General features: G+C 44.8%; 1 protein-coding gene across 2 annotated transcripts; it reads right to left on the reverse strand.

Moving 5' to 3' along the window:
* Positions 1-1061: 1061 nt before the first annotated feature.
* Positions 1062-21451, reverse strand: BEST3 (bestrophin 3). Of its 2 annotated transcripts, none has more exons than XM_062584428.1 (9): positions 21372-21451; positions 15908-16002; positions 15053-15286; positions 9609-9763; positions 8885-8962; positions 8415-8567; positions 5469-5549; positions 4479-4630; positions 1062-2117 (listed from the first exon to the last, which is right to left on the reverse strand). In XM_062584428.1, exons 3-9 carry the CDS (start codon positions 15213-15215, stop codon positions 1208-1210), a joined length of 1692 nt encoding a protein of 563 aa, XP_062440412.1. In that variant the 5' UTR covers positions 15216-15286; positions 15908-16002; positions 21372-21451; the 3' UTR covers positions 1062-1207. The 2 variants fall into 2 exon arrangements, with proteins under 2 accessions (XP_062440412.1, XP_062440403.1); XM_062584419.1 differs by lacking the exon at positions 21372-21451 and adding an exon at positions 17758-17909.
* Between the last annotated feature and the right edge of the window lie 1844 nt (positions 21452-23295).

A 23295-nucleotide genomic window follows, 5' to 3' on the forward strand; every position in this document is an offset into this window, starting at 1 on the left:
TCACTCATGGGGAAGTGGTGGCATGTCTCTCTTGACTGTGTGCGTGTATACACAGGGGACAAGTAAAAACAAAGAGCCACTGCTGCTTTTGAGGTGTGCTTTGAGACTTCTCGCAGGAGAGGCAGTTGAAAGGCCAGCTGCTACTGGGAGGTGGCTTGGCACCCCAGGAGCAGCAGGAGCCACATACTGCTGTCTCAAGTTTGCGTTAAAGTGGGTGGGCAGTGTGGGAACGGGGAGTGAGGAAAGGAAGTGGAGAGCAATTTCTGTTAGCAGGCCATTAGGTTGTCTCCTGTGGGATGACTGTAGCCTATGGGCTGCCAGCTGAAAAGCTCTTGTGCAACACTCACCCATGAGAGCAGACCCCTTGGCTCAGGTCCCCCTCACTTCTTCCAGCTCTTGGGAGAGCACCATGGCACCAACGTCACCAGGCAGGCTGTCTGGGAATGCCATTTTACTGTAGACAGCCACAGGGTAAAACACATATACACTCCTAGGAGCAGAGACCTTACTCTGGCTCCTGTGCTCAAGTCATCAGCAGTTTTGTCTTCTCAATTTTTCCTAGTGAAGCTAAATATTTAATCCTTTTTTTTGTTTGTTTTCACTGTGTAGTAGCATAGCTTCAGCAGGAGTGGAGTAGGTGCTCACCCCACACAAGTGAGGAGCCTGATTTCAGGGCATTCCTCAGGATGGTGGAGGATGAAGATGTTAAGCTTGAAGGTGTCTCTCCAGGCTGAGGAGGGAAATGAACTTACACCTCTCTAGCCACCTGACTAGAAACCAAAACTGTTGGTGGATCCTATAAAAGACTGTTACGAACCTCAGTCTGACAGAGCGGCCAGCAGTGCCTGTGTTCAGGCTGAATTCAAAGCACATAGAGCCACCTCTGCTCTTTTGATAACCCTCATGATTCCTACAGGTGAGCCGATGTGGCTCACTGCTGCTTATGCTGGCTGGTCTGCGCTCACTCTGGAGGCTCCCATTTCTCCCTGTAAAAGTGTTACCCACAGGGTCAGAGATTTCAAGTCAGCAACCAGGCACCTTAAAGCAAGTCACTGCAGTGCTTTACATTTAGGTGCCCAAATCCTCTGTTATTTGCCCAGGACTTTCCTGAACATTGTGTCTGCCATTCTGTATTTTCAAAAAAATCTGTGTGAGAACGACTTTCAAGAAAAGACAGGAAGTTTAGTCATACTCAGAGGAAGCACAGTCAAAGGTTTCTTTCACTTTTCTCATTAGAAAATTCTACTATAGCTGTTTCTTTAGTATCCAGGTGTTCCAATAAGCGAGGCATTTCTGATGTATCTGGAGCAGCAGCAGTAGGAATATCTTTTCCATCACTTAAGGTCCTTTGTTGTGACATTGTCCCAGAATCTGCTAAAGGAGGTGCAGAGTCGGCATTTAACATTGTACTATGACTGTGGAAACTTGGCAAACTCCATCGCTGAGGGCTTCTGTCATGATCTGTTATGAAACCTGCTATACTACTACTGTGTGTTTCATGTTTGGGCTTCCCTATCATACTAGGAAGTGACTGATGTGTTTCAGAGCTAGGGTGGTACGTAGACATTTCTGGAGCGACAAGTGGAAGATCTAGAAGAGTCACATCTGTCTCAGTTAGATTCTGTTGGCGCTTGTCTTCTTCTGGCACGCTTGTAGTGCAATCGGTTTGCTGACTCGGTTTGCCCAGCACATCAGGTGCCTTCTTCCCAGCTTCAGAGATGCTAACCTTGGGAACGGGCTTGTTTGTCTCAGATGAGCTGTCACTGTCACTAAACTGTGCCTCATTCCTAGAGGTTTCTGTTATAGGTCCTAGATCTCTGCTGCTATGAAGTCTATTACTTCTGTCAGGTCCTTCATGTTTCTTCTTGAAGCTGGAGGTAGAATGTCTCCCTCTCTTGTGCATTTCTTGCAAATTTCTGATGTGCCCCTTTTCGTCTGCTGGGAAAAACACTGAATTCTCACTTGTCTGCCGATTGTAGCGCCGGTGAGCAGGGGATGAAGGATTCTCATGAACACTGAGAAATCTCTTAACTCTTCTTAGCACCGAATGTTGTCTTCTGTGTTTCTCCTCCTCCCACGGCCACTCTTCCCCATAGAGGAACTCTGTATCAGCCAGCCTGCCAAATAAAGCCAGGCAGTTAAGGGTCATTTAGGTACAGGAAGGATGCAGAATATATGCAAATATGTATGTCTTGATAGGAAGACAGCAATAACAGAGTATATTTATGAACCAAAGCCCTAATGTGTTCCTGAGGAAGAGCATGAGAGGGATGAAAAATGGGTGAGGACACCAAGCAATAACACCCGTTCCTCTGCGACTGCTGGATCACCCAGAAAGCTCTCAGTATTCAGGTGTCTCTTTGCCTGAGGACCAAGTGATGAAGGTATCAAACTGGGCCCCTGGCCCCATTTCATAGCTGGATTAAGAGCCAGAGCAGCTGCACTAGGCTAGTGTGCTGAGTGGCTGCAGCACCCTATGGCAACTACACATGGTTAGGCTTACCATTAGGGTGAGGGGAAGGGGACATCCTTGGCCAAGGCTGTAGATACTTTGTCAGTAGAGTTCTTTGGGCAAAAATAATAATAATAAAAATCTACTCCTGGAAACAGAGAGGGAGGGTTTCGAAACATGTTGGAATGACCTAGGTGCTCACATCTCATTTACTTCTAAGGCATGATGGTGCACTCCAAAGTCCCACCTGTAACTGCTCCTCTTTTCCTGCCCAGTCTGGGTGGATAACGAGGATGACGACTGCTTCACCTGCCAGGAGGTTCAGCATACATTACTGACTCAGCACAGCCCAGAGGACCAGGCACACTGCCCCAGGTGTCGGTCCTAAGGGCAAGGGGCTTAGGCCGGGTCTGAGGCGACAAGCACAGGGAGGCAATGTCAACCCAGAGGGGTGGAGGAACTTTACCCAGCATTTATGAACATGGTGGAACAGAAAGAGACAAATGTGGATTTTTTTAGCTTATGCTATCTACATTCGCTTCAGACTTGGCTGAGTCTTCAGACCTTGGTTTTGGCATTCATGTAAGAAATACCTAGCTCTTTTTCAAAGATGAGTAGAGAAAGTTACGAGGAAAAAATACTTGATTAAAAAACGTCAGCATATCAGATTTGTTTGCATTTCACAGGGTTTAACATGGAACTATTTTTTCATTCCCTCCCATTTTTTTTTGTGAAGTGCTTCTTATAAAAAATTCACAGTTCTCAGATTTAATAGTTTGTCTTCCTTCCTTTCCTTCTCTCCCCGCCCCAGCAATTGCAATAAAATAAATTCTATTCTATGGATTTTTCTTCTCTGCTTTTCTGCTAGCTGTTTTATAGTTTTTCCAGAATGTAAAAGTTTCTAAAAAGGCTCTATGTGATAAAAGGAGCTGGTATAAAAGTGTTGTTCTATTTGTTAAAATGCACAGCAAAAAATGGAAAACTAAGACGAATAAATGAGAAAATGCTACTTCGTTTTCAAAGCCAGCTGAGGCAAAAAAACTAAGCATGCTTCGCTTGGCTAAAGCCTGAAGATTTCCAGAAAAATGGAAAACTTCTCAAGATAATTTTTTAAAGCTACAAAAAGGCTGCTATGAAGAATTTTTTTAAAAGATTTTCAGGCAGAAATGTCCGTGTGCCCCAGTATTTGTTATTTACACTCACTGATCTGCTTTATATTACAGCATGTCACGAGTGTTAAAACTCAGCAGCTTTCAAGCCGACTGGCCTATCGCTACTTGCTAAGGGGGAGCCCTGTGGCCCGCGGGCAAGGCTCGATCCTCGCGGCGGTCATGACTTGTGATGATCTCTGCAAACAGCTCCTCTTCTTCGCTCTTCGAAAAACCCGACCACCCCAACTTCCACGCCGATGTTATTAGCCAAGGAAAAAATCGTACGGCGTGGAAGGTCGCCTCTGGTTTACCTCCACACCAGCCTCGATCGCTTTTAGCCGGGAGCGTCTGCTGATCGAAAGAGCAAAGGCAAAGCGATCGTGCTGGTGGGGCAGGTGATGCTGAGACACCGCAGGAAATTCGGAATTATTCGGAAAAGCCAGTCAGCGTGTTCGGGTGCCATTTTGTACTCAAAGATTACCAGCAAGCCCCCAGCAGCACGCTCTGTTTAGTGATCGGACCGTTTAAGCTAGAGGTGCGCGACACATACGAGCACATGGGCTGCTGAAGACATCGTCCCGTCAACACCAGTCTGCCCTCTCCTTCCCCAGTAACATCAACTCCCGTCCCGACCTTGCCCAACAACATCCCTGAGCCCTGGCCACTTCAACCCTCTCCCCGCAGAGGGAGCGGATTTTTAAAATAATTTATTACAAAGTGCAGTTCCTGAGGAGAGCTGCTCTGGTGGGGCTGACCCTCGGGGGTCTCCCCCCGTGCCGGGGCCGGAGCCAGCCGCCACGGCTGGTGGTGGGCTTGCTCCGGCAGACGGAGGGGCGGGAAGCACCCACGGTGCTGTGTCTGAGGGCACCACTCACCCCATTTCGATAGTCGACCCGAGGAACGAGGGGATGCAGTAATCGGCGGCTGCCTTGGTGTAGGGTGGCCGGGCAGAGGAGTCGTTCCAGTAAATGTCTTTCTCCATCCTCGGTAAGTTCATGTGCATCTCATCCACCGCCAGAAGCGAGACCTTAGAATTTTTTTTTGGTATAAATCATATCACTTTCCATGTAGTAGAGTGTATAAAATAATCTGCTTTGCACTGCCTGCAAACGTTTTTTCTGGAAACTCTTTTCAGTAAGCTGCGTATGCTGGCCTGAGCACTGCGAGGAGACACAGCGTTAAAAATATCATCCCACCCAAGGCCTCCTGTTCCCATGAAAGCATAAATTTCATTGCAACTAGACTCTTCCGTGCTGCAAAGATACTTGCTTCCTATTGAAGTCCCTTTCCCCAAGTATGACAAAAGGATGATGGGGTTAAACGCACACGTGATTTTCCACGCGAGCACCTGCCTGCCCTCTTCCAGGGCCTTGCCCCACGGGGCAGAGGCCCTTGGGCGCTTGCAAGTGTCGCTTGCTTTGCCCAGCTTTGGGTCCACTTCTCCTGCCCAACGGGGGGCACAACGGGGGCCGCCGGGGAACCTTGACCGAGGGCGATAAATGCTTACCCCAGCCACCTCGCTGCTCCTGCCACTGAGGATTTGGACTGTCAAAACATGTTTTCATCTATAAGGGAATAGGTGGCTTGGGGATTTTGCAGGATTGACCTACATTACTTATTTTTTCCAGGCATAAACTGAGCTTATAGCTTGTTCGCGAATTTGTCAGGCAACAAGAAATATCAAATACCGACTCCATGAGGAATTAGCAAGTAAAAGCAGAAATAGGGGGATCATAGCCCTAGCTATTCCTTCCGGTTCTCCGCTGCTTGAGGCCATAACTTTGTACCGCAACACGAGAACTAGCATCAAGTTAAATTACAATATACGATACGGTAAAGCTGGGAGTACAGACAACGACAGCAACCTGTAAATTTCTATCGATGCACCAATTAGTTTCAAAATCGTCGTCATCTTCTCCGAACGGGTTAATAAGCTGCTCGGCCACCTAGAAGGAAAAACAAGAGGGTGAACGGAGGCTGGCGGGCAGCCGCAGGGCCGCTGCCTCAGAGCAGATACCACCTGATTTCCCTGCTGCCCCCAGCCCCGCAGTTGTTGCCTGAGCTCCCGCGTGACGCTGCTGCCAGCCTTTGCTTTTTTTCCCCTCCTGTTTCTCTTTTCCAGCTGAGCATGTTGTCGCTGAACCCCCCACCCCCAGATGCTGCCGGGATCCCCGGGGCCACGGATGGTGCCAGGGCTGACACGCGGCGGTCTCTGCTAAAAGCTTGAGCAGGCTCCTCACAGACCTCACTGGGGACTGCTGTGATCTAAAATAACTTGTGAGTTATTTTAATATGTATGAGATTAAGGACTTGCAAGGCAGTCACTCCATGGCTATCTCCTCACGTGTGGCTCATGTTTAAGCTTCCCTAGCTTGCACCTCTGGGCAGTTAGGCGCTGACTGTCCTATGCTAGCACTTCCCAGCCTAGTGGTGGGGGGCAAGTCAGCTGCTGAGAAGAAAACCCCAGACACGGATGGGGGACTGCAAAGGAGCCAGGGGACATCTGTGCTCGCACTCGTCGTTCTGCCCGGAGGCGTTATATTTCAGATATAACCACGTAATTGCTGGAATAGGAACAAGCAACCGGCACGGTGGCTCTGCAGGGAAAACACCGGGTCGGCTCGGTGCACACTGGGGATCGCCTCCCAGAAAGGCGCCGCAAAGCCTGTCGCGACAGCTGAGCCCTGCCGAGGCCTGTCCGTCACAGAAATGAAAACGGGGATTTAGACATCTCTCACGTGATGGGAAACTTTGCCCCTCTGCTGTATGCAGACCAAATCGGGCCCGAGGCCAAGGAATGAGCTCAGTTTAGCCATTATTTCTGAGGAACTGCTACCTTCCTGGAAGTCAACAGCTCTGGGGCTTTTTTACAGCCTGGCAGCCAACGTCCGACACACTCGGCAGGAAAGAGCCTTTAACCTTCACGATAGAAATAGCCGAGATTGTCCAGCACTGCGGGTGCAGCAACCTGCCACTCTGAGCAGCTGTGCTGCAGGTTTAAAATCTGCCTTTTAAACTGCTTCTCCTCCCTTTCGTTATTTTTTCTTCCTTCTGTTTTTTTTTTTAATGCACAAGATTTTTCAGTTATAATGACCGCTTATTCCTGACATCGTCAGGAGTGGGCTGGAAACCTTGCGTTCCCCTCGGGGTGCTCAAGACGAACAGCTTCACTCAGTGTGCACCACAGGTAGAGCAAATGCAGGAAGACTGAGCCCAAAACTGTTTATGGTTTTGTAACCCACTAGTAAAACTTTAAGAGACGTTCGCTAGAGAGAAAGCCCTGCATAAACGATGGCGTAAGCATTTGCAGCTTTAAAGAAAATCTATGTTGCAGCTGCATGTACACTGATGTGTCTAATGGACACAACGAGAGACAGACACAAGAAGCACGTGTACACCAAGTAAGTCAACATCTTTGAAAACACACAAAAAAAGCTGCAGCAGAAAAAGATGCATGCTGTGGGATTTTTGACTAATCTTCATTGACATTTCCCAACTCAGAAGGCAAGAGTCCACAGATGCAAATACATTTTTGACAACCTACCTTAAAAAAAACCTATTCCTTTAAAAAGATATGATTTTTAAAGCCCGTAAGTGTCTCACCAGCTATAAAATGTAAAACATCATTCAGCTGAGGACACAAATGAAACAAAACTGGAGAAATGTTTTACAAACAGAAGATGTTATCCCGTGAGCTGTCCATGCACAAAGCTCTCCCCACCAAGTGGCTTTGCAGGAGCAGTGGCTGCGAGTCTCTTTCTCCACCTTTTCTCTTGATTGCACCCTATGCAGCAAAGTGTTTCTTTACCCCTAGACTGCACCCCTGAGGACGGAGGAAGAGAGAAGCCCAGCTGCTGGCCTCTGCAGAGGAGGCAGGTTGCTGCTCCTGCAATCTGCCAGTTTGGGACGTAGCCTTTTTCACACTGCCATTTTCAGTTGCCTGTGGGAAGAGGGCTGCCAGTATCAGGCTCTAAAACTGGCCAAATCTGTGCAGTTTGCATCCTAATGCAAAAGTGAGCTCCAAATTTTCAGCCACGGCTAATAAATCCAAAAGAAAATCCTACTGTGCATAGGCCCTAATGTACACATTTGCCTTTTATTTGAAACCTTTCTTTCAATTAGTCTACTTTGATACTGCGGAGGAGGGAATCGATATGAGGTGTATGGCTTAATTACCTAACTATTGGATTAATGACAATGTGTTAATTGAGCAGCCACCAGTGGGCTGATGGGCAGCATCCAGTTCCTTCTGTAATTCTTCTTTTTGATGCAGTAGAATTGTAGCCAATATTAGCTGTCACTGTTTGAGACCTTTAAGTGCCTGCGTCTGATCAAGTTAACAGCAGATACTAAAAGCTGCCTTTGATCATATGAAGAGACTGTGGTTCAGTTCCTTTTAGTCTACACGAGGTCTGCAGCAGCATTTTCCCATCACACTGCAGAGGGGGAGAAAGAGCTTTTCTAATCTTTCATCTGTCAATTTACAGTCTGAGTCTTGGGACCGGATTTTGCTGGAGTAACCCTTCCTTTGGGAGCTGCCAGTGCACTCTTCCTAATGAAATGGGCTCTTTCAGGTTCTTGATTATTTCCTACTGTAAGATCTGTTGGATGAATTTAAAAAATGTATTGGATGTTTTTCTTGAAGATTGACCACAGGACAGTTTGGGCTGAATTCAGCTTTAGCGCAATTCCATTACTCCTCAGTGACTTCAAAGTGTGCCATAAATCTGATACCTTGACTTCAGATCTGACACCTTCATCAGCTCACCCAGGAAGAGTTCCCCCATTACCTTTCCAGAAAACTGGCTTACCTTGAGCCATCCTGCGTAGAAGAAGAACTGTAACAGTGTGAAGATCGGAATGTAAAGATCTAAGTCATGTCCCTGATACCCTTGGTCAGTATCCAAAAATTGACGCCCTATCAGGCAGGCAAAGAAGAAAGTATAGACCGCAAGAGTAACAACCTGCAAAGAACAAAACTTAATTGAAATCATCACAGAATCACAGAATGCTTGAGGTTGGAAGGGACCTCTGGAGATCATTTAGTCCAACCCCCGTGCTCAAGCAAGGTTACTGAGAGCACATTGCACAGGATCACGTCCAAGCAGGTTTTAAACATCTCTAGGGACTTAAATATTTAGCCAGGCATCCATCCTATAGACCAAATCCAGTGGGAGTCAATGAATGCCCAACAGCTCAGAGACTCTAGTCAAGTCAGCAGATGCTTTGCACTAATTCCCTTTTTTTGGAGGTCTGCTTTCAAATGAGAATATCTTGGTACCTGCGTATAGACCAGCGGAATTCCAACCCAGTCATAACCAAACAAAAGACTACACCAAGACCGGTACTTGTTCATCTCCTAAAAAGAAAGAAAGAAAAAAAAAACCAGCAAAACCCAACAAAACAAAATTTTATCATGTTCAATTCTAAATGGTACACATTTTCTTACAATTCCTTTTTATACTAAAAAAAGGAGTGGAAAAAAAAGAGAAAGTGTAGTATAAATTGGTAACATAGTTATATCCAGCAGCCCATTGGCATGTTTGAATGTTCACCTAATTTATGGACTTAGAATGTTTAGTATAATATGTATTTCACAAATTATTTTTTGTCTTATTTTCTCAAAGGTATTTACAGTCTAGTGATATATTAAAAAAGATATATTAAATTGTAAAAAGGACATTTGGCCACTTAATGAATTAGTAGGTAGATTATTTTCCCTTCTCCAGCAATGGAACAGGTATATGTTAGAATACATTTTTGCTCCCAATTTGTTTTTTCAGTCAATCTCTTCTCAGTTATATAAATATAATCCCAGTGAACTGCTGCTATATTTGCATTCTTATACATTGGTACACAGAGAAAAGTGGCATAAATCTTGAGTAAGAACATTTAGATGAGACTGGAGAATTGTGTGTACTAAATCGAACCGTGTAAGTGAAATGCTACTGCATAGCAATCTAAGTTAGTAGATTAGTTTTCTGTGTATTTACTTTTTTACTTACATTCAGCAGTGTTTGCAGATCTACGCTATCTCGGATTCTACCCTCTTTTCGTGCCTTTGATGCCAAATTTCCAAACCAGACAAACGGAACCCAGTATTTAAGATGGGGAGACTTAAGATCATCAAATATTTTTCTTTCATATCTTGTCATAAAACCTATTCATATTAAAAAAAAAAGTTGGTTTATTGTGTGCAATCAGTGCAATTTTTACTATAAAGGTTGCTGGAATGTGAATTTCCAGGCAGTTGCCTGGTCTGAGGCAGGTGTGAATGTGCTGATGTGGTGTTTGCATAGAATTATGCAGAACAATATTTGTAACTACTAGCCTCCTTTTCTGGAGTTTTCTTCCAGGATGGATCTTGCTTGAAACAACTTCTTCTTGAAATAACTATTCACACAAAATTCCTCTTCATCTATATGTGCAGCAATCTAAAATTACTATGTTCCCATGTGTGGCTGCGGATATATTGAAGATACATATAATGCTAAGTATTGTGCAGATTACTCTCTAGCTTCATATTCTACTTTCAGGAAAATAAGGAACTGAATAACATCAGTCAAGAAACTGGCTTTTCAGCAACGATGGCTGGTTGCAATATCTCAGCATATGGTATAAGGGAAGTCACACGACCTTCTGAGTCCGATAATCTTTTGGTAAAGCTGCAAAGCGGTGAGCAGGCCACGGAGGATAAGGCTGCACTTGGTAAGCAGAGCTCAACAGCAAGCGTGCCTTCTGCCAGCGAACTACTTCTCCAAGAGATTGTGTTTCATGTTTTCTTTGGGGGTACGAAGGTGTGCGAAGAGACAGAAAAGGACTCGCGCACAGAAATCCTGCTGCTAGCGGGACTGCGGGCCAGATCACGTGCTCGGGATCTGTAGGCTGAAGCTGCTCTCTGCCTGGCGACTTGCCTTGCCGTGGTGCTGGGAAGGCATTATATTTCCTGCAAGACTTACCCTGGCCTTGCAAAATCCTGCTTTCCTGAACTACAAATAATTGCAAGGTTTACTGGCAGGGGAGCCGGGGCCACGCTTGGCAGAATTGCTGCCAGGACACGACACGGGAGCAGCTGGCATTTTGGAGCAACACCTCAGCCCCCTTGGGCTTTGCGGGCGAGGAAGCTCAGCTCTGCCCTGCTGTCTTCCTTCTGCCTGTGCCGCTGAGAAGACCCGCCTGGGAAAATTTGGGACGGGGACTGCACAGATTTCCTTTCTCTGAATCATATGTTTTCTGGGACTGGAGCACTATTTAGGTTTGAGGAATCTTAATTTTTGCTCAGGTGTGTGGGTCAGGTACCAGGGTGGGTATAAAGGCATCTTCTCTTGCGTTAATATTGGCTCTGGAACAGGACAGGCAGTGGCTAGTTACAAAGCAGCATAAAAATAAGTGGCTCATCCAATTAACTTTACATATATTTGAGCAATAGTTTGAACACTGAAAGGTTAACATGGGACTTGAAAATAGAGATTTTTTTTTTCTAGTCTCCAACTAGTAATTAAGTTTTTCCAGTTGGCCTGTTATTTTAATATTGCTAATGATATATGAAGCATCAGAAAGATATATATAATATAAATCCATAGAGCATTGATTTTTGTATAAAAAGATGAATAATGTAAAAACAGATTTGGTAAACAAGGTGACCTTCTTAAATACTCTTTTGGTGAGGAAAATGATGTTGTTGTTGTACAGTCGCAATGATACAACACAAGATGTGTGAGGTACTGCAACCACTGAAATGAAGCAATTACTGCTGTTGGCCTGAAGAAAGTGATGTGGAAGAGTGAAAGTTGAGCTGCAAGATTCAGTACTCCTGAATCATTCTGGAACTGAAGAGCAGACTAAGGTGCCTGGGCGGTTGCGCTTGTAAAATCATCTACACAGAAATAATCAGGCAACCAGACAAACTGGCATGCTAATCATGACTCCTACGTCAGCGTTTCAGGCTGCCTTTGATTTTCAGCTGGCCAGCCTTCCTAGTACAGGACAGGAAAAGATGCTTCTGTCATGCTGAAGCAGAATATCAGAAAATTGATAGTCTAGAGGAAATATATTGGATGCAATTCAACTGAGAAGCTCTGGGAAGTCGTTATCTAGAAGGACACAGCCAGAGGGTCATAAAGAATAGCAAAGCTGCAAGCGTCAGTCCAGCTCTCCACTTAAACTGGGCACTTTTTTGTTCAGAAAAGCTAAGCAGAACGTTATTCTTTTAACAATAACATTCAAGCTGTCATATTTTTGTAAAGTTAGTGTTCATGTTTATATTAATTCAATATTCTCTTTGATGGACATTAATAATGCCTAGTATTCTTATCACAGAAAATATTAATCAGTTCTGGATTGCTGCTATTGCTGGTGGAGGATATGACAATATAAGCAATATGCAGTATAGAACCACTTGTTGTAATTGCAGTAGTAAAGAAACACTTTATATTCCATCAGTTTCAGGACATTAAACCTAAGTCCTTAAATTAAATCATTTCTGAATATGGTCATATTATTTTTAATCAGGACCATTCAAAGAAGTAGCTGAGTAACTCTCTGAATAGGAATGCTGGTTTTTTTGACAAGTGCTGGAACAGTGGAGAAGTTCCAGAAAACTGAAAATAGTGTGGTATTGGTAAATAGTGTGCCAAGATCTTGAAAAGGATGATCTGGGAGATGACAGGGCATTGAGCTCTTGCAAAGGTATGAGAAGTTTGACTTGCACTGCGGTCAATAAAGAATTAAAGTACAATAATAAAGACCAAGTCAGTCAATGTGATCTAAACAGGCCTGTTAAACAAAATTTTTTTTTTCCAAAGCATATTCAGGTCTCCCTTCAAGATCAAATGGTTTGAGGTAAGATGGGTTCAGGGCACCCACTTCGAATACCCTAAAGGTGGTGGTTAGAGGGAAAAGGAGCTGATCAGCAGCCTCCCACATCTCCATGGAGCACTCCGACAGGGGTGAAATAGATAAAAAGGGGGGTTCACCTTCTGTTGCTTTCACTGTGAGAAAGGACTAATTTAGCTATCCCACTCCAGTAGAGAGTAAGGGACTATGAATACTAATCAGCAGAAGGTATTTTTGTGACTGAGAAGTATGCGGCTCACAGCTCGTGTATCTCCTCGGCATTTCCTTTGGGCTAGTTTAGGCTGCTTTCTGCCCAGTTGCTCATTTTTGTGTCTCATGTTCCTGAGCATCCTGCTTTCCCTCCGTAACACTCAGCAAACATGATCTGCAAACTTCAGAGTGCTGCATCTGTGACACATGTCATAGGTCAAGGCATCAGCATCATGCTCTCATGAATCGACATGAATCTACTGCCTACAGTTCCATAAACAATGCTAGAAATGAAAAAGAATTTAGAAAAGAGCTACAGGAAAGATCCAGAACTGAAGAACATACTTGTAAGAAGAGGCTAAAGAAGCCCAAGCCACTAGGTTTACTCAAGCCTTTATGCACTCTGTTAATAGTTAGCTATTGAGAGAATACAACGTTTTCATCTAATTAGGAAAGAACCACCAAACCTATAAAAAAATCCGAGGACAACATGACTGTATACAAGCTCAGCCTCAGAATACAGCTCCACCTTTCAACTGGGAATTCACCATCGTGAACATCAATTCACCTAGGATGTGGTGTGTTCTCCATCGCACTGTTAATTTTTAAATCAGGGCTGGTAATATTCCTGGAGATATTATAGTTCAGTCAGAAGTTACAACTTGATAAAGGACATTGTGAATAAGCTTTTATGCCTTGTGTTATGGATGAGTCAGACTAGATTACCATAATTCTGCTCTCTGATTTAAAATCTATGAATTTAAGCAGTCCGCTTGCTGAAAAGGGAAATGTATAGCAACAGTCTTACTAAGGCAATCCTGAGCCTGATATGCAAAATTGGCACATGTTCCTTCAGTGATGACTGCTCTTTAAGTATCGGATTCTGCTACCTGTATTCATATTAAATGTTGCGCTCCCCATGCAGTCTGTTATGTAATGCCATAGGGAATTAGGGATGGGATAATTGCACAGTACTATATTAGTCACTGTATTTAAGTGTAGCAGAATATGTCCTCAAGCGCTCAGTGCTGCATCAACAAAAAAAATCTGTGGTATAATATACATTAAAATCTATAGAGTTGACTATATTGTTAAGACTTAGCTATACAATGTATGATAGAATATTTTCCACTGTGCAAAAAAAAAAAAAAAAAAACTTGTTTTTCAGTCTACAATTTTTGTGCAATGCTGTGACATTTTGTCTCTTTTGGAACATATTGTCTTTAGCAATAGGGAGGCAGAGCTGGATTAGCCTGCTGGAAATGCTGTAATTTTCCAGTGTGTATTAGAAGCAGATTGCCAGGGAGAGTGACAGAAGCTTCCTTGACCGCTTATAGGTTCAGGTAAACAATTTTGTTGAAAAGCACAAGGAAGTGAAATTCAAATCCAACAGTATTTTCAGAAGAGGAGACTCTATGAACAGGTTCTGTCAGTAAGAACAGTGCATTCTGCATTCTGCCTGGATTTTTTTTTTTTTTTTTAATATCCAAAGCTACTCACACATACGTGGATGTGTGTATATATACATACACTGTATATAGGCAATAATTTTAAGACATGTGAGATTTCAAGTAAAAACGTGTTACTCTTCCTATTTGAAACAGATTATTAAATCTCTGTGCTGGTGTCCCACCCCTGGCACTGACCGATGCAATCACCCCATAGCATCACACCTTCTATTTAAACACTCATCAGCTGCTTCTCCATAGACAAATTCTTACAAGACGAAACTCTCTTCCTCATCATTACAGTCAACTGTTGTGTAATCAAAACAAACAGAAAATAAAGACATGCTTAATACTCAGTATATTTATCCTTGAAAAAACTGAGCTTATGGTGAGGTTGTAAGTTTAAGAAAAAAAAATAGGATTTCTTTTTTCAGTGTATCATAGCCAATCTATGCCATGCATAATCTACCTGCAGAGAACTGAGAAGAAGCAGTAATTGTGAAATGCCTATGGAGGCTAGTCTCCAATAGCCTAGAAAAAGTTGTATCTTAGACAATAAGGCAAAGCAGTGACATCTCAGCAATGCAGCTGCGTTGTGTTACATTGCAACTATATTATTTTTCAACCTTTGGAAAACTTTGAGTGTACCTGCTCCATATGCCTGTCCAGGCAGGCCTATGGCCTTCGTGTGTCTGAAAAAAAGACCCTGTCTTGTCTTGGACTCACCGTGACTTTTACAGTGTCACTAGATGAAGACGTTAAGAGTAGTATAAATGACCATTTAAACGTGCTTCATTTAAGCCACTGACAAAAATGTGGTAGCTTTGACGTGGATTAGTATGACAGACTCATTGGGCTGAAGAAGAAAGAACAAAAGAGGCTGATGCCTCCCCTCCCGACACCCCCCACCTGTGAAGGAAAGGAAAGAAATGACGGGGACAAGAACTTGACCATACCTGCTCCTACCACATGATCCATGGTGGGAAACCTTTTGTAGACAGCGGTGCTCACGGAGCGGAAGATGAGCAGAGACGTTAAATTCACATAACGCATTAGAGTCCTTCTTATCAAGCGACCATATTCATCTCTTCCCTGAACACAGCTAGAGATCAAGAACATAAGTCGGTCTGGCCAAGGCAAATTCACGAACTGGTTCCACCAACGATTCACCACCAAAGTGACGTAGAAGCCTGTGGATTTAAAGAAAGAAAAAAATACCTAACACCTACTCAGGGTTTCAGTTCAGCTTATTTTGATTTAGGTTGTGGAGCGTTATTCGTACGACAGAGTCACCACGTTTTCCAGAATAAAAGCAGAAAGTTATGTCAAACAACAGGATGCATGCAGTCAGTTTATTATTTAATAGACTCTACAATTTCATGGCCCTTTCCTGCTGAGCAATTCCAGATATGTTAATATGAACATCCAGATTTTTACTGCTCTAGTAAAAGTTGAATAGATTTAGTGTTTTGAAAGATCATGTACAATATATCAGTGTTAGTGGGTTTGATATATATATATATGTGTGTGTGTGCATGTATGTGTGTGTATATATATGTGTGTGTGCATATATAAACATGCGTATGTATGAGGACTTTACTCTTTTGTTAGTATATTAGGGCTTGAGCATACGTGTTGATGTGACAAAAGCAGCTTGACCTTAAGGAGATCTAATGGAGGCTGATGATTTTATTGTGAGCCTCTAATCTCTCCTAAGCCCCTCAGCTCGGAAATGCTCCCATGCACAGTCATTCACGATGCCTGGGCAGAAGCAGTGCTGGGGAATAATTTCACAAGTATCCAGTACTTACCAAGCACAAAAGTTACAGGGATTTGTTCAGCATATTTGTCACAGTAAATTGATAATCTTTCAAAGAATCGTTTCTGGCTTCCTGTAAGAAAAAATCTGCAGCAAAAATAAAATGCATATGTCCTTTCATAATATTCTGGCACTACCTACAGAGTGCAAACAAATACAAATAATTATACACGTGCAATCAGGAGCAACCTTGGCTAATGTCTTGAAGTGAATTGTTAGGCAAAGTGATGAACACTTGTAGCAGGTAATAAGCTGGAGGAGAAGACAATGTTATTTTTTTGTCTTTGTAATATTCTCATGACTAATGGGACTGGCGCTACCGATTAGAATCCATACACCTTTGGAATTAGCATGCTATCTCATACAGACCACAATGTTAGTAGGAGATAACCCTGCAAGTAAGGCTTGCTCTCATTTTTCAGAGGGCCACTTAATAAAAATGCTCAGGTCTGCTTGAATTGCAAGGGTTACTATTCAGTACTTGCTGTTATTTGAAAACGCTACATTGCTGCAGCAGTTTTCGCTCTTATACCTAAGAAATTTGTCTTATCCATACGGTGAAAAAACTCAACGAGTGTATTTATTTTGTAGTGAGGAAAACATTCACCAGATGTCAGAAAAAATGAGTGGAGCACAGCAGCTTCTTTTTATGGAGAAAGATATCTAATGAAATACAACAAGCTTAAACACAAACAATTATTTTATTTATAGATATATTACAGTTATTCTTTGATTTCATTTAGAAGTTATACATGACAAGTATTTGGTGTGCCTTTACTTACAATTGTGTAATAAAATCTGCAGGGCATATGGAATGCTTTCAACGGTGTATTTACTACATTCTTTAATTGCCTAACATTTCAGTAAAGCTAGATTCTGGATTTGTATTTCTTTACGAATTTGTGCTGTGATCTTATTTCTGAGTTTACAGGTATAGACTACTGAACGTTTTGGAAAGTTAGTGATTAATCACCAACAAACTGAATTAATTTTCTCTTTGTTCCACATAACAAGAAAACATTAAGTTCCAATTACAGATCAAGGTAAGAGCTGAATCATTGATTTTGATACCTACGTGCAGTGTACTTCATCAATTAAAGCGTTCGATATACTAATTGATGCATTGCTACTGTCATACCAGTGTTTAATTTACATCTTGGCGGAGGAGGTAATTTTCCTTCTAACTTGACCCTTGCAGGTGCTGTGTTACACACAGGTACTTGCATATATACTTGTGACATACAGGTCACTTCTATTTTCCATGTGCTTATGCTTGGCCAAAGGGCCAAGCTCGTAGCTTTGCAAGCTTAGGTCCATAAAAATAAAGTTTGTCATGCTGCTTTCACTTTAAGCAAAGCTTTACTTTTCCTGAGAAAAGACTACATAAACTGGCCCTCAAATTATTACTTTTCAGAGTTTCTACGAAACTACCACTGAGCAACTGAAGACACATTCTGCAAGTAGGACGAAAGGTCTATACTTATCATTTCAAGCTGAGAAGCAGGCTCAGCATTGCCAAGTCAGAATGGCAGAAGCTGTATAACGTAGGCTAGCTCTGGGTTTTAACTTGGCCTAACATCAGTTGAGCTGTTGGTCAACACTGGCACAGGGCTGAAAGCAGAATCAGTTGAATATGGTACTTAGAGAGCATTTTATTTATGCCCCACCGGTTTTCTTTGGAATATTAAAGTAAATCTGGAAATGAAAGGACATTATAAAAGGTCCAAGGAAAAAGATCACAATTATGTAGTAACCTCCCCCACAGTCATCCATCAGCCTAATACTATGAAGTGTGAAACTTCAATATAACATTTAAGGAGACGTGAATTGGAAAGAGTGTACCTGTATAATACACTTATCGCTGTGTAAAGAGTAGCAAAAACAATAAATTCTCTGTACAGCAATTTGTAGATGCTGCCTTTCCACTTTAGGAGTAATCTGTGAAATCCAAAGAAAGTGGCATTTGCTACTTTGCTGGAATAAGTGACTGTCATCGTCTTGGCAGGCTGTGCCTAGAAACAGCAGAAGAGAAGCAGGAAACCAATAACATTTTAGACAGTGCATCCTAACCTGAACGCACCCATGAAAAGAGGATAGATATACGGATCTACACACACGTGTACGCATCTAATAGTGTATGTATACATAAATGCATAGTGAGTACGTGTTTATATAAACATATATACATATATATATAAAGAGAGAGAAACATAAAACGCCTGCAATTAGAAGCCCCGCTGCAACCTGCACATTGCCTGGTGAAATGCTGCCTCGGGCTTTGCTCCCCCTAAAGCCCCCCCTAAAGCTCCAGCTGGTGCCTAATGCGGCCGCCTGCCTGGGTGGCCGCGTCGGCCGCCGGGCCATAGCTCACCGTTGAGGCCTCTGCTTACCCCCAGGTTGCTCCAGTCTGGTGTGAACAAAGAAAAGAAAGCAGATTTGCTTGTGATTTTTCAGAACTTTGTCAGAACTCCAGCAACAGAAGTAAAACTAAATTCCGCCAACGCACGTGCCTCACCAGCCAGCGTTTCAGCTGGCTTTGGTAATTGCACTCATCTAAAACCAGAGGGGATTTGAAGACGGCCTCTTTCATTAACAGTTGTCACAGCAGCTGCGATCAGCTGGGGAGCCTTACTATTTTTCTACTTGGCAGCTAGACATATTCATCAATATACTGTTGCTCCAGCATTGCATGGCCGTGCAGAAAAGCCATGGGACTGCTTAGGCAGACAGCGTGCAAGGCAGTGTAAGCAAGGCAGTGTTAAAAGTACATAGGTAAATGTTTTACTCCAGTTTTGTTGCTTGCCCACCTAGTGTAGGAATGATAAGTTAACATTTGTGTGCTTACAAATAAACTAACGCCAAATGGGGGTGAAAGCAGTTTTGTACAGCATTCAAGGAAGAGAGTAAATATGACAAGCACAAAGTCTCAAGGGAGTTACTATGTAAGACACCAGCATAAACATGATTCTTATCTACATTTTCTTGATGGCAGCCTAGATCATTTACTTTCAGGAAACTATATGAACCCATAGTTAATGGATGACTTGCCAGAATGTTGTGCTATTTGACTAAGTCTCCAATGCAGAATGCAGAAATCAGCCATGAAAATTCAGTTGTAAAAGTGCCACTTTTTCTTTTGATCACCACAGAATTCAGCAGGCAAAAGGCACCATAAGCCTTTTATTACTGACAGACTGTCTCTTCTTGTGTGCAGAGTGCCTGCTCTAGGCTTGCCAGCTTGGCCTTGGGTTTTTTTTCTTTGTTTTTTTTTTTTAAGATGCATGGGTTTTAGTCTTTAGCATCCAAATGATGGTTTTTCTGTTTCTGAGACTTGGCCTATCCCTTTATTTTTTTGCTGAACTCCAAAAAGTGCAACACAGGAACCGAATGGACTGACTGGTATGCAGAAGCGCAGTCCTGTCTGCTAGAAAGCCTGCGGTCAGGATGCAACAGCCAAAAAGCAGAAGCAGAGACTTCCAGTCTCCAGCCGAAACAGCCCTTTATGAGCAATGGGAGAAGTCTGTGGCTAGGCTCTACGGGAGGAACGGGGCAAAAAACATAGTTCATGCTACAGTGTGTTTCCTGGGATCGCTGTCCCTGCCTTTAGTCCCTGCTCGTTAACACCGGGGACGATGTGGGTTCAGGTCATGCAGGGAGGAAATGCGTCTCTCTCCCCAGTAATATCCAGTCTGTAATGGAAAACTCTGGTGGAACTTCCTGTGTGTAGGAACTTCGATATAGAAAAGATATTTGATAGTGTGAGGGCTGGAACCGGACTCCACAGCGTAACAAGGTGCAATGGCTAGACGGTGCAGCCAGCCAAGTGCAGTCTGAAGTAAAACTTAAACTCCTACCTGTGGCAACAACCCAATACTGGGACAGGACAGACTCACTGCGGTTTAGGATCTTTAAGATGAAGGTAGCTAGTTCTCTCTAAGGTAATCTTCTGGAAGGATTCACACAGCCAGGGTCTATAGGGCTTGGGCTGAACGTCCCTACTGATCTCTTCCGGCCCTGTTCAGCTATGAAGCTTGCTGTCCATCCCCCTCCTCCATGGTCCATGGGGTGAATGACACTGCTGGCGAGGCCCTCACGACATTCCCAGCTCTGCAGGAGGACAGTGACTACAACCAAACCCAGGTCTCCTCCAGACTTCAGGAAGGAGCCGTCCTCCTGGGGAGGGAGCAGTGCTTCCCAGCAGGGTAGCTGGAAGCCACTGGCTTTTGCTTCGTTTCTGAAAGGGGGCAAGTAAGAGTGGGGCTGTTGCAGTAAGTTCAGGCTTTGGGGCCTTGGTTTTCTTCGCCTTCCTTGCTTGTGATGTGCTGTATCTTAACTTCCTGCTGAGCAAAATGGTTTATGATCTGTTTATCACTGGGCTCATATAGGGGCTTTGGGGTGAAATGTAATGTCCCAAAATACACATGAGGTCAGACTAGGTGATATAAAACTCCTTTAAACTACATGAAGCTTTGAAAGACAGCAATGTGCCCGACCGATTATAACTCACAACACAGCAAGCACAGACTTAGCTTTGCACTTGTGTTTTGGGTTTTTTTCCCCCTCTAGGGATAGTCACAACCACTTGGGTCTGAAGCCCCCAACCCCATGAAGTTTTGGGCTAACTCCACGCACCAGAGTCTCGCCGGGTGGTCCCAGGCCCTTGGTTCGGGGCCAGCACGATGCCTGAGAGTCCTTCCAACATCACTCATGGTCACAGGAAATTAAAAAGCTTGAGCGGAGAACGGCAGGAAGGGCAACGTACGGCGATGCCCCCCGGCACATTCCTGGCTCCGCGCTGTTGGCCGGGGCCACCGAAGGGCAGAGGCGCTAGATGAGACACGGCAGCCACCGGTGCCACGGGAGACTTCCCTGTTAATCGTGCTGCCCTTAGCTTCGGGAGCAGACGCAGGGCCAGGCTTTTGGCTGGGGGGGGAACCCACCGCTTCTGGTGACAGAGCAGCAGTTATACCCGTTTTACGCCTGCAGCCACTTTGGCTCGTAGCCGCGACGTTTCTCTTTCTTCCCTGCGGTGTTTGTGCCCCCTCCGGGACTCACGCAAGCGCAGAGTAAAATGTTGGTTATATCTTACTCCACTTCTGCTAAAATCAAAGCTGTTAAGCATACATGCCTAAAAATAAAAGCCGCTTCTCCTATTAATATTGAGTCCAATTGAAAATGGGAGTCCTGCCCAGCTGAGGATTTCAGGCTGCATTGCTATTAAGAGAGAAACCACAGTAAAAAATAACAGCAGCCGGTGTTCCCTAATTGACCATTAAAGAGACACTGCAGAATACATAAATAAACGGTGCCTCTGCGCAGAACGAGCCCGAGCCCTTGCCGTCGCTTCACTCGATTTATTGCTTGGCGGCGTGTTAGAGGAAGCGAGCGAGGGAGCACGCGAGAGCGGTCTGGAGCAAGACACAAGCACACGTTAAGCACGTCCCGTACCCACTAACCTGCTACTCGGACGCGGCAGCCCGTGCGCGAGGGCAAACGCCGGAGCCTCCCCGCTCCGCAGGCGTCCCGGGGTGGTGGCGGTGGTCGGTCCGCGGCACCGGCTCCGCAAGCCCCCGGAGCAGAGGCACGGGCGCCGGCCGGCCGTGCGGCACCGCCGAGAGCGGGGGTTAAAATGGCTTTGCGCTTCGGGGAGCGTGTTTTTGCCAAGCCCTCTGGGCTGTCAGCTACGCCGGGAACAAACGCAAGCGGCGGCGGCAGCTGCTGATCTTGCTCTTTCCTGCTCTATAATTTCATTTGGACGCGGAGGCTCGGCGCGCCCAGTGCTCTCCGGTCCCCTTCCTGTCCCCAAAACGGGACCAGAAGGGAGCTTTTTTGTTTTGTTTTGTTTTTTTCCTCCCCGACTCCAAACCCCCGCTCACTCTGGACTTGGCCCCGCGGAGGTGGATCCGCCAGCCCCGCGGGCTCCCTCTGAGCGGGAAGGCGCCCCGGCCGCGCACCTCCGCTCGCGCTCTCTGCTGCCGGTTCGAGCCGGGAAACCGGGGCTCCGGGATGTACCGCAGGGATCGCCCTTTTCCGGGCGAGAACAGCCGCTATTACCAAGAATCCCATCAACGATCGCACGCGGTTAAGCGCTGCGAGGGCTTTTGCACGGCCGGGTCAGAGCGGGATGAAGTCTGCCGCGGTGGCTCCCGGCATTGAGAGGGAGCAGCAAAAGGTGAGAGACCGTGAAAACCCAGGAGACGCCACGTGATGTTGACAAAAATCTCTGTGGAGAACGAAATCATGTGGCTGCAAAATAAAGGCAGAAATTAAAAAATTGCAAAGGGAAAAAGTAAGCAAGAGAGACAGATTTAATGACTTCTCTGCCACAGGCCCATTTTAAGGTACAAAACTCTCTGAGAGCGGTTATTTAATAAAAACCGATGTCTGAACGGGAGTAAGTTGCCACTGTCCGCCTTTCTTCTCAGGGACAGCTGGGGAAGGACGACAGTTCGCTGTCAGATCGGGCGAGACGCCAGAGCGCGGCCCGCGGCGGGACGCGACAGGTCAGCTCAGCGATCGGCGACCCGCCATGGAAGAAACACGCTGCCTGATCCTGGTACCTCCGCGAGAAGCCTCCCAGTGCTGGGGGTGTTTTAAGGTCGCCTTTAGAATTGCTTAGACCCAAAACATTTGGCTCCGCAGCTGGCTCTGCAGCAAACACCCTGTTTTGGTCTTATTACCTACTACCTGCTTATTACCTATTCTGGCTGACGTCAATATTGTGTTAGCATGAGTGCGTGTAAATTGCTGTAAATTTTAAGCTTACATTTCGATTCAGCTTTTCCATTTAGCTTTATATTGGTATTTCCAGTCCACGGCGTTACCAGCACGTCAGTCGTGGGCTCTAAAAGCTCGTTGATCACAGCAGGGCTGTGAAAGCCCTCACAGTAATTCCTTCGCCCCCAGGTCCATGACGGACTGGCTACGGAGCTCTGCAAAAATCCTTTCCTCGAGCCCTTATTAAGAGTTGCCTTCTGCTTTAAAGGCAGAGGATAAAGAGGGGGACTTGGGGGGTGCAAAACAGCAGCAAATGCTTTCTGATGACTTACAACAAAAAGCATCAGTGTTGTCAGCTAAGACTAAGAGCTATGAGAAAATACTGGTCAACAACAGAATGTTCCTTCACTTTTGGGTGATGTGGACAGAACCACGATAATCCCACAGTGTGAGAAATGCCTGGTTTGAGCAAATGGATAATAAGGAAGCCCTATGGCGTACAACTCTTGTGGTTAGCAGAAAATGCAGCTGCGGTGCCACTGAGGGGCAGGATGCTCCATGTTTTTTTGGGGGAGAAAAGCTGGAGCTGGCATGCAGCAGGGTGAAGGAGATGGTTTCATGGACCCTACTGGTGGCCCTGCCTCCCCCTTGGTGGCAGCGTAA

This window comes from Rhea pennata, chromosome 1 (assembly GCF_028389875.1).
Source record: "Rhea pennata isolate bPtePen1 chromosome 1, bPtePen1.pri, whole genome shotgun sequence".
In the NCBI taxonomy this organism is placed as follows: domain Eukaryota; kingdom Metazoa; phylum Chordata; class Aves; order Rheiformes; family Rheidae; genus Rhea; species Rhea pennata.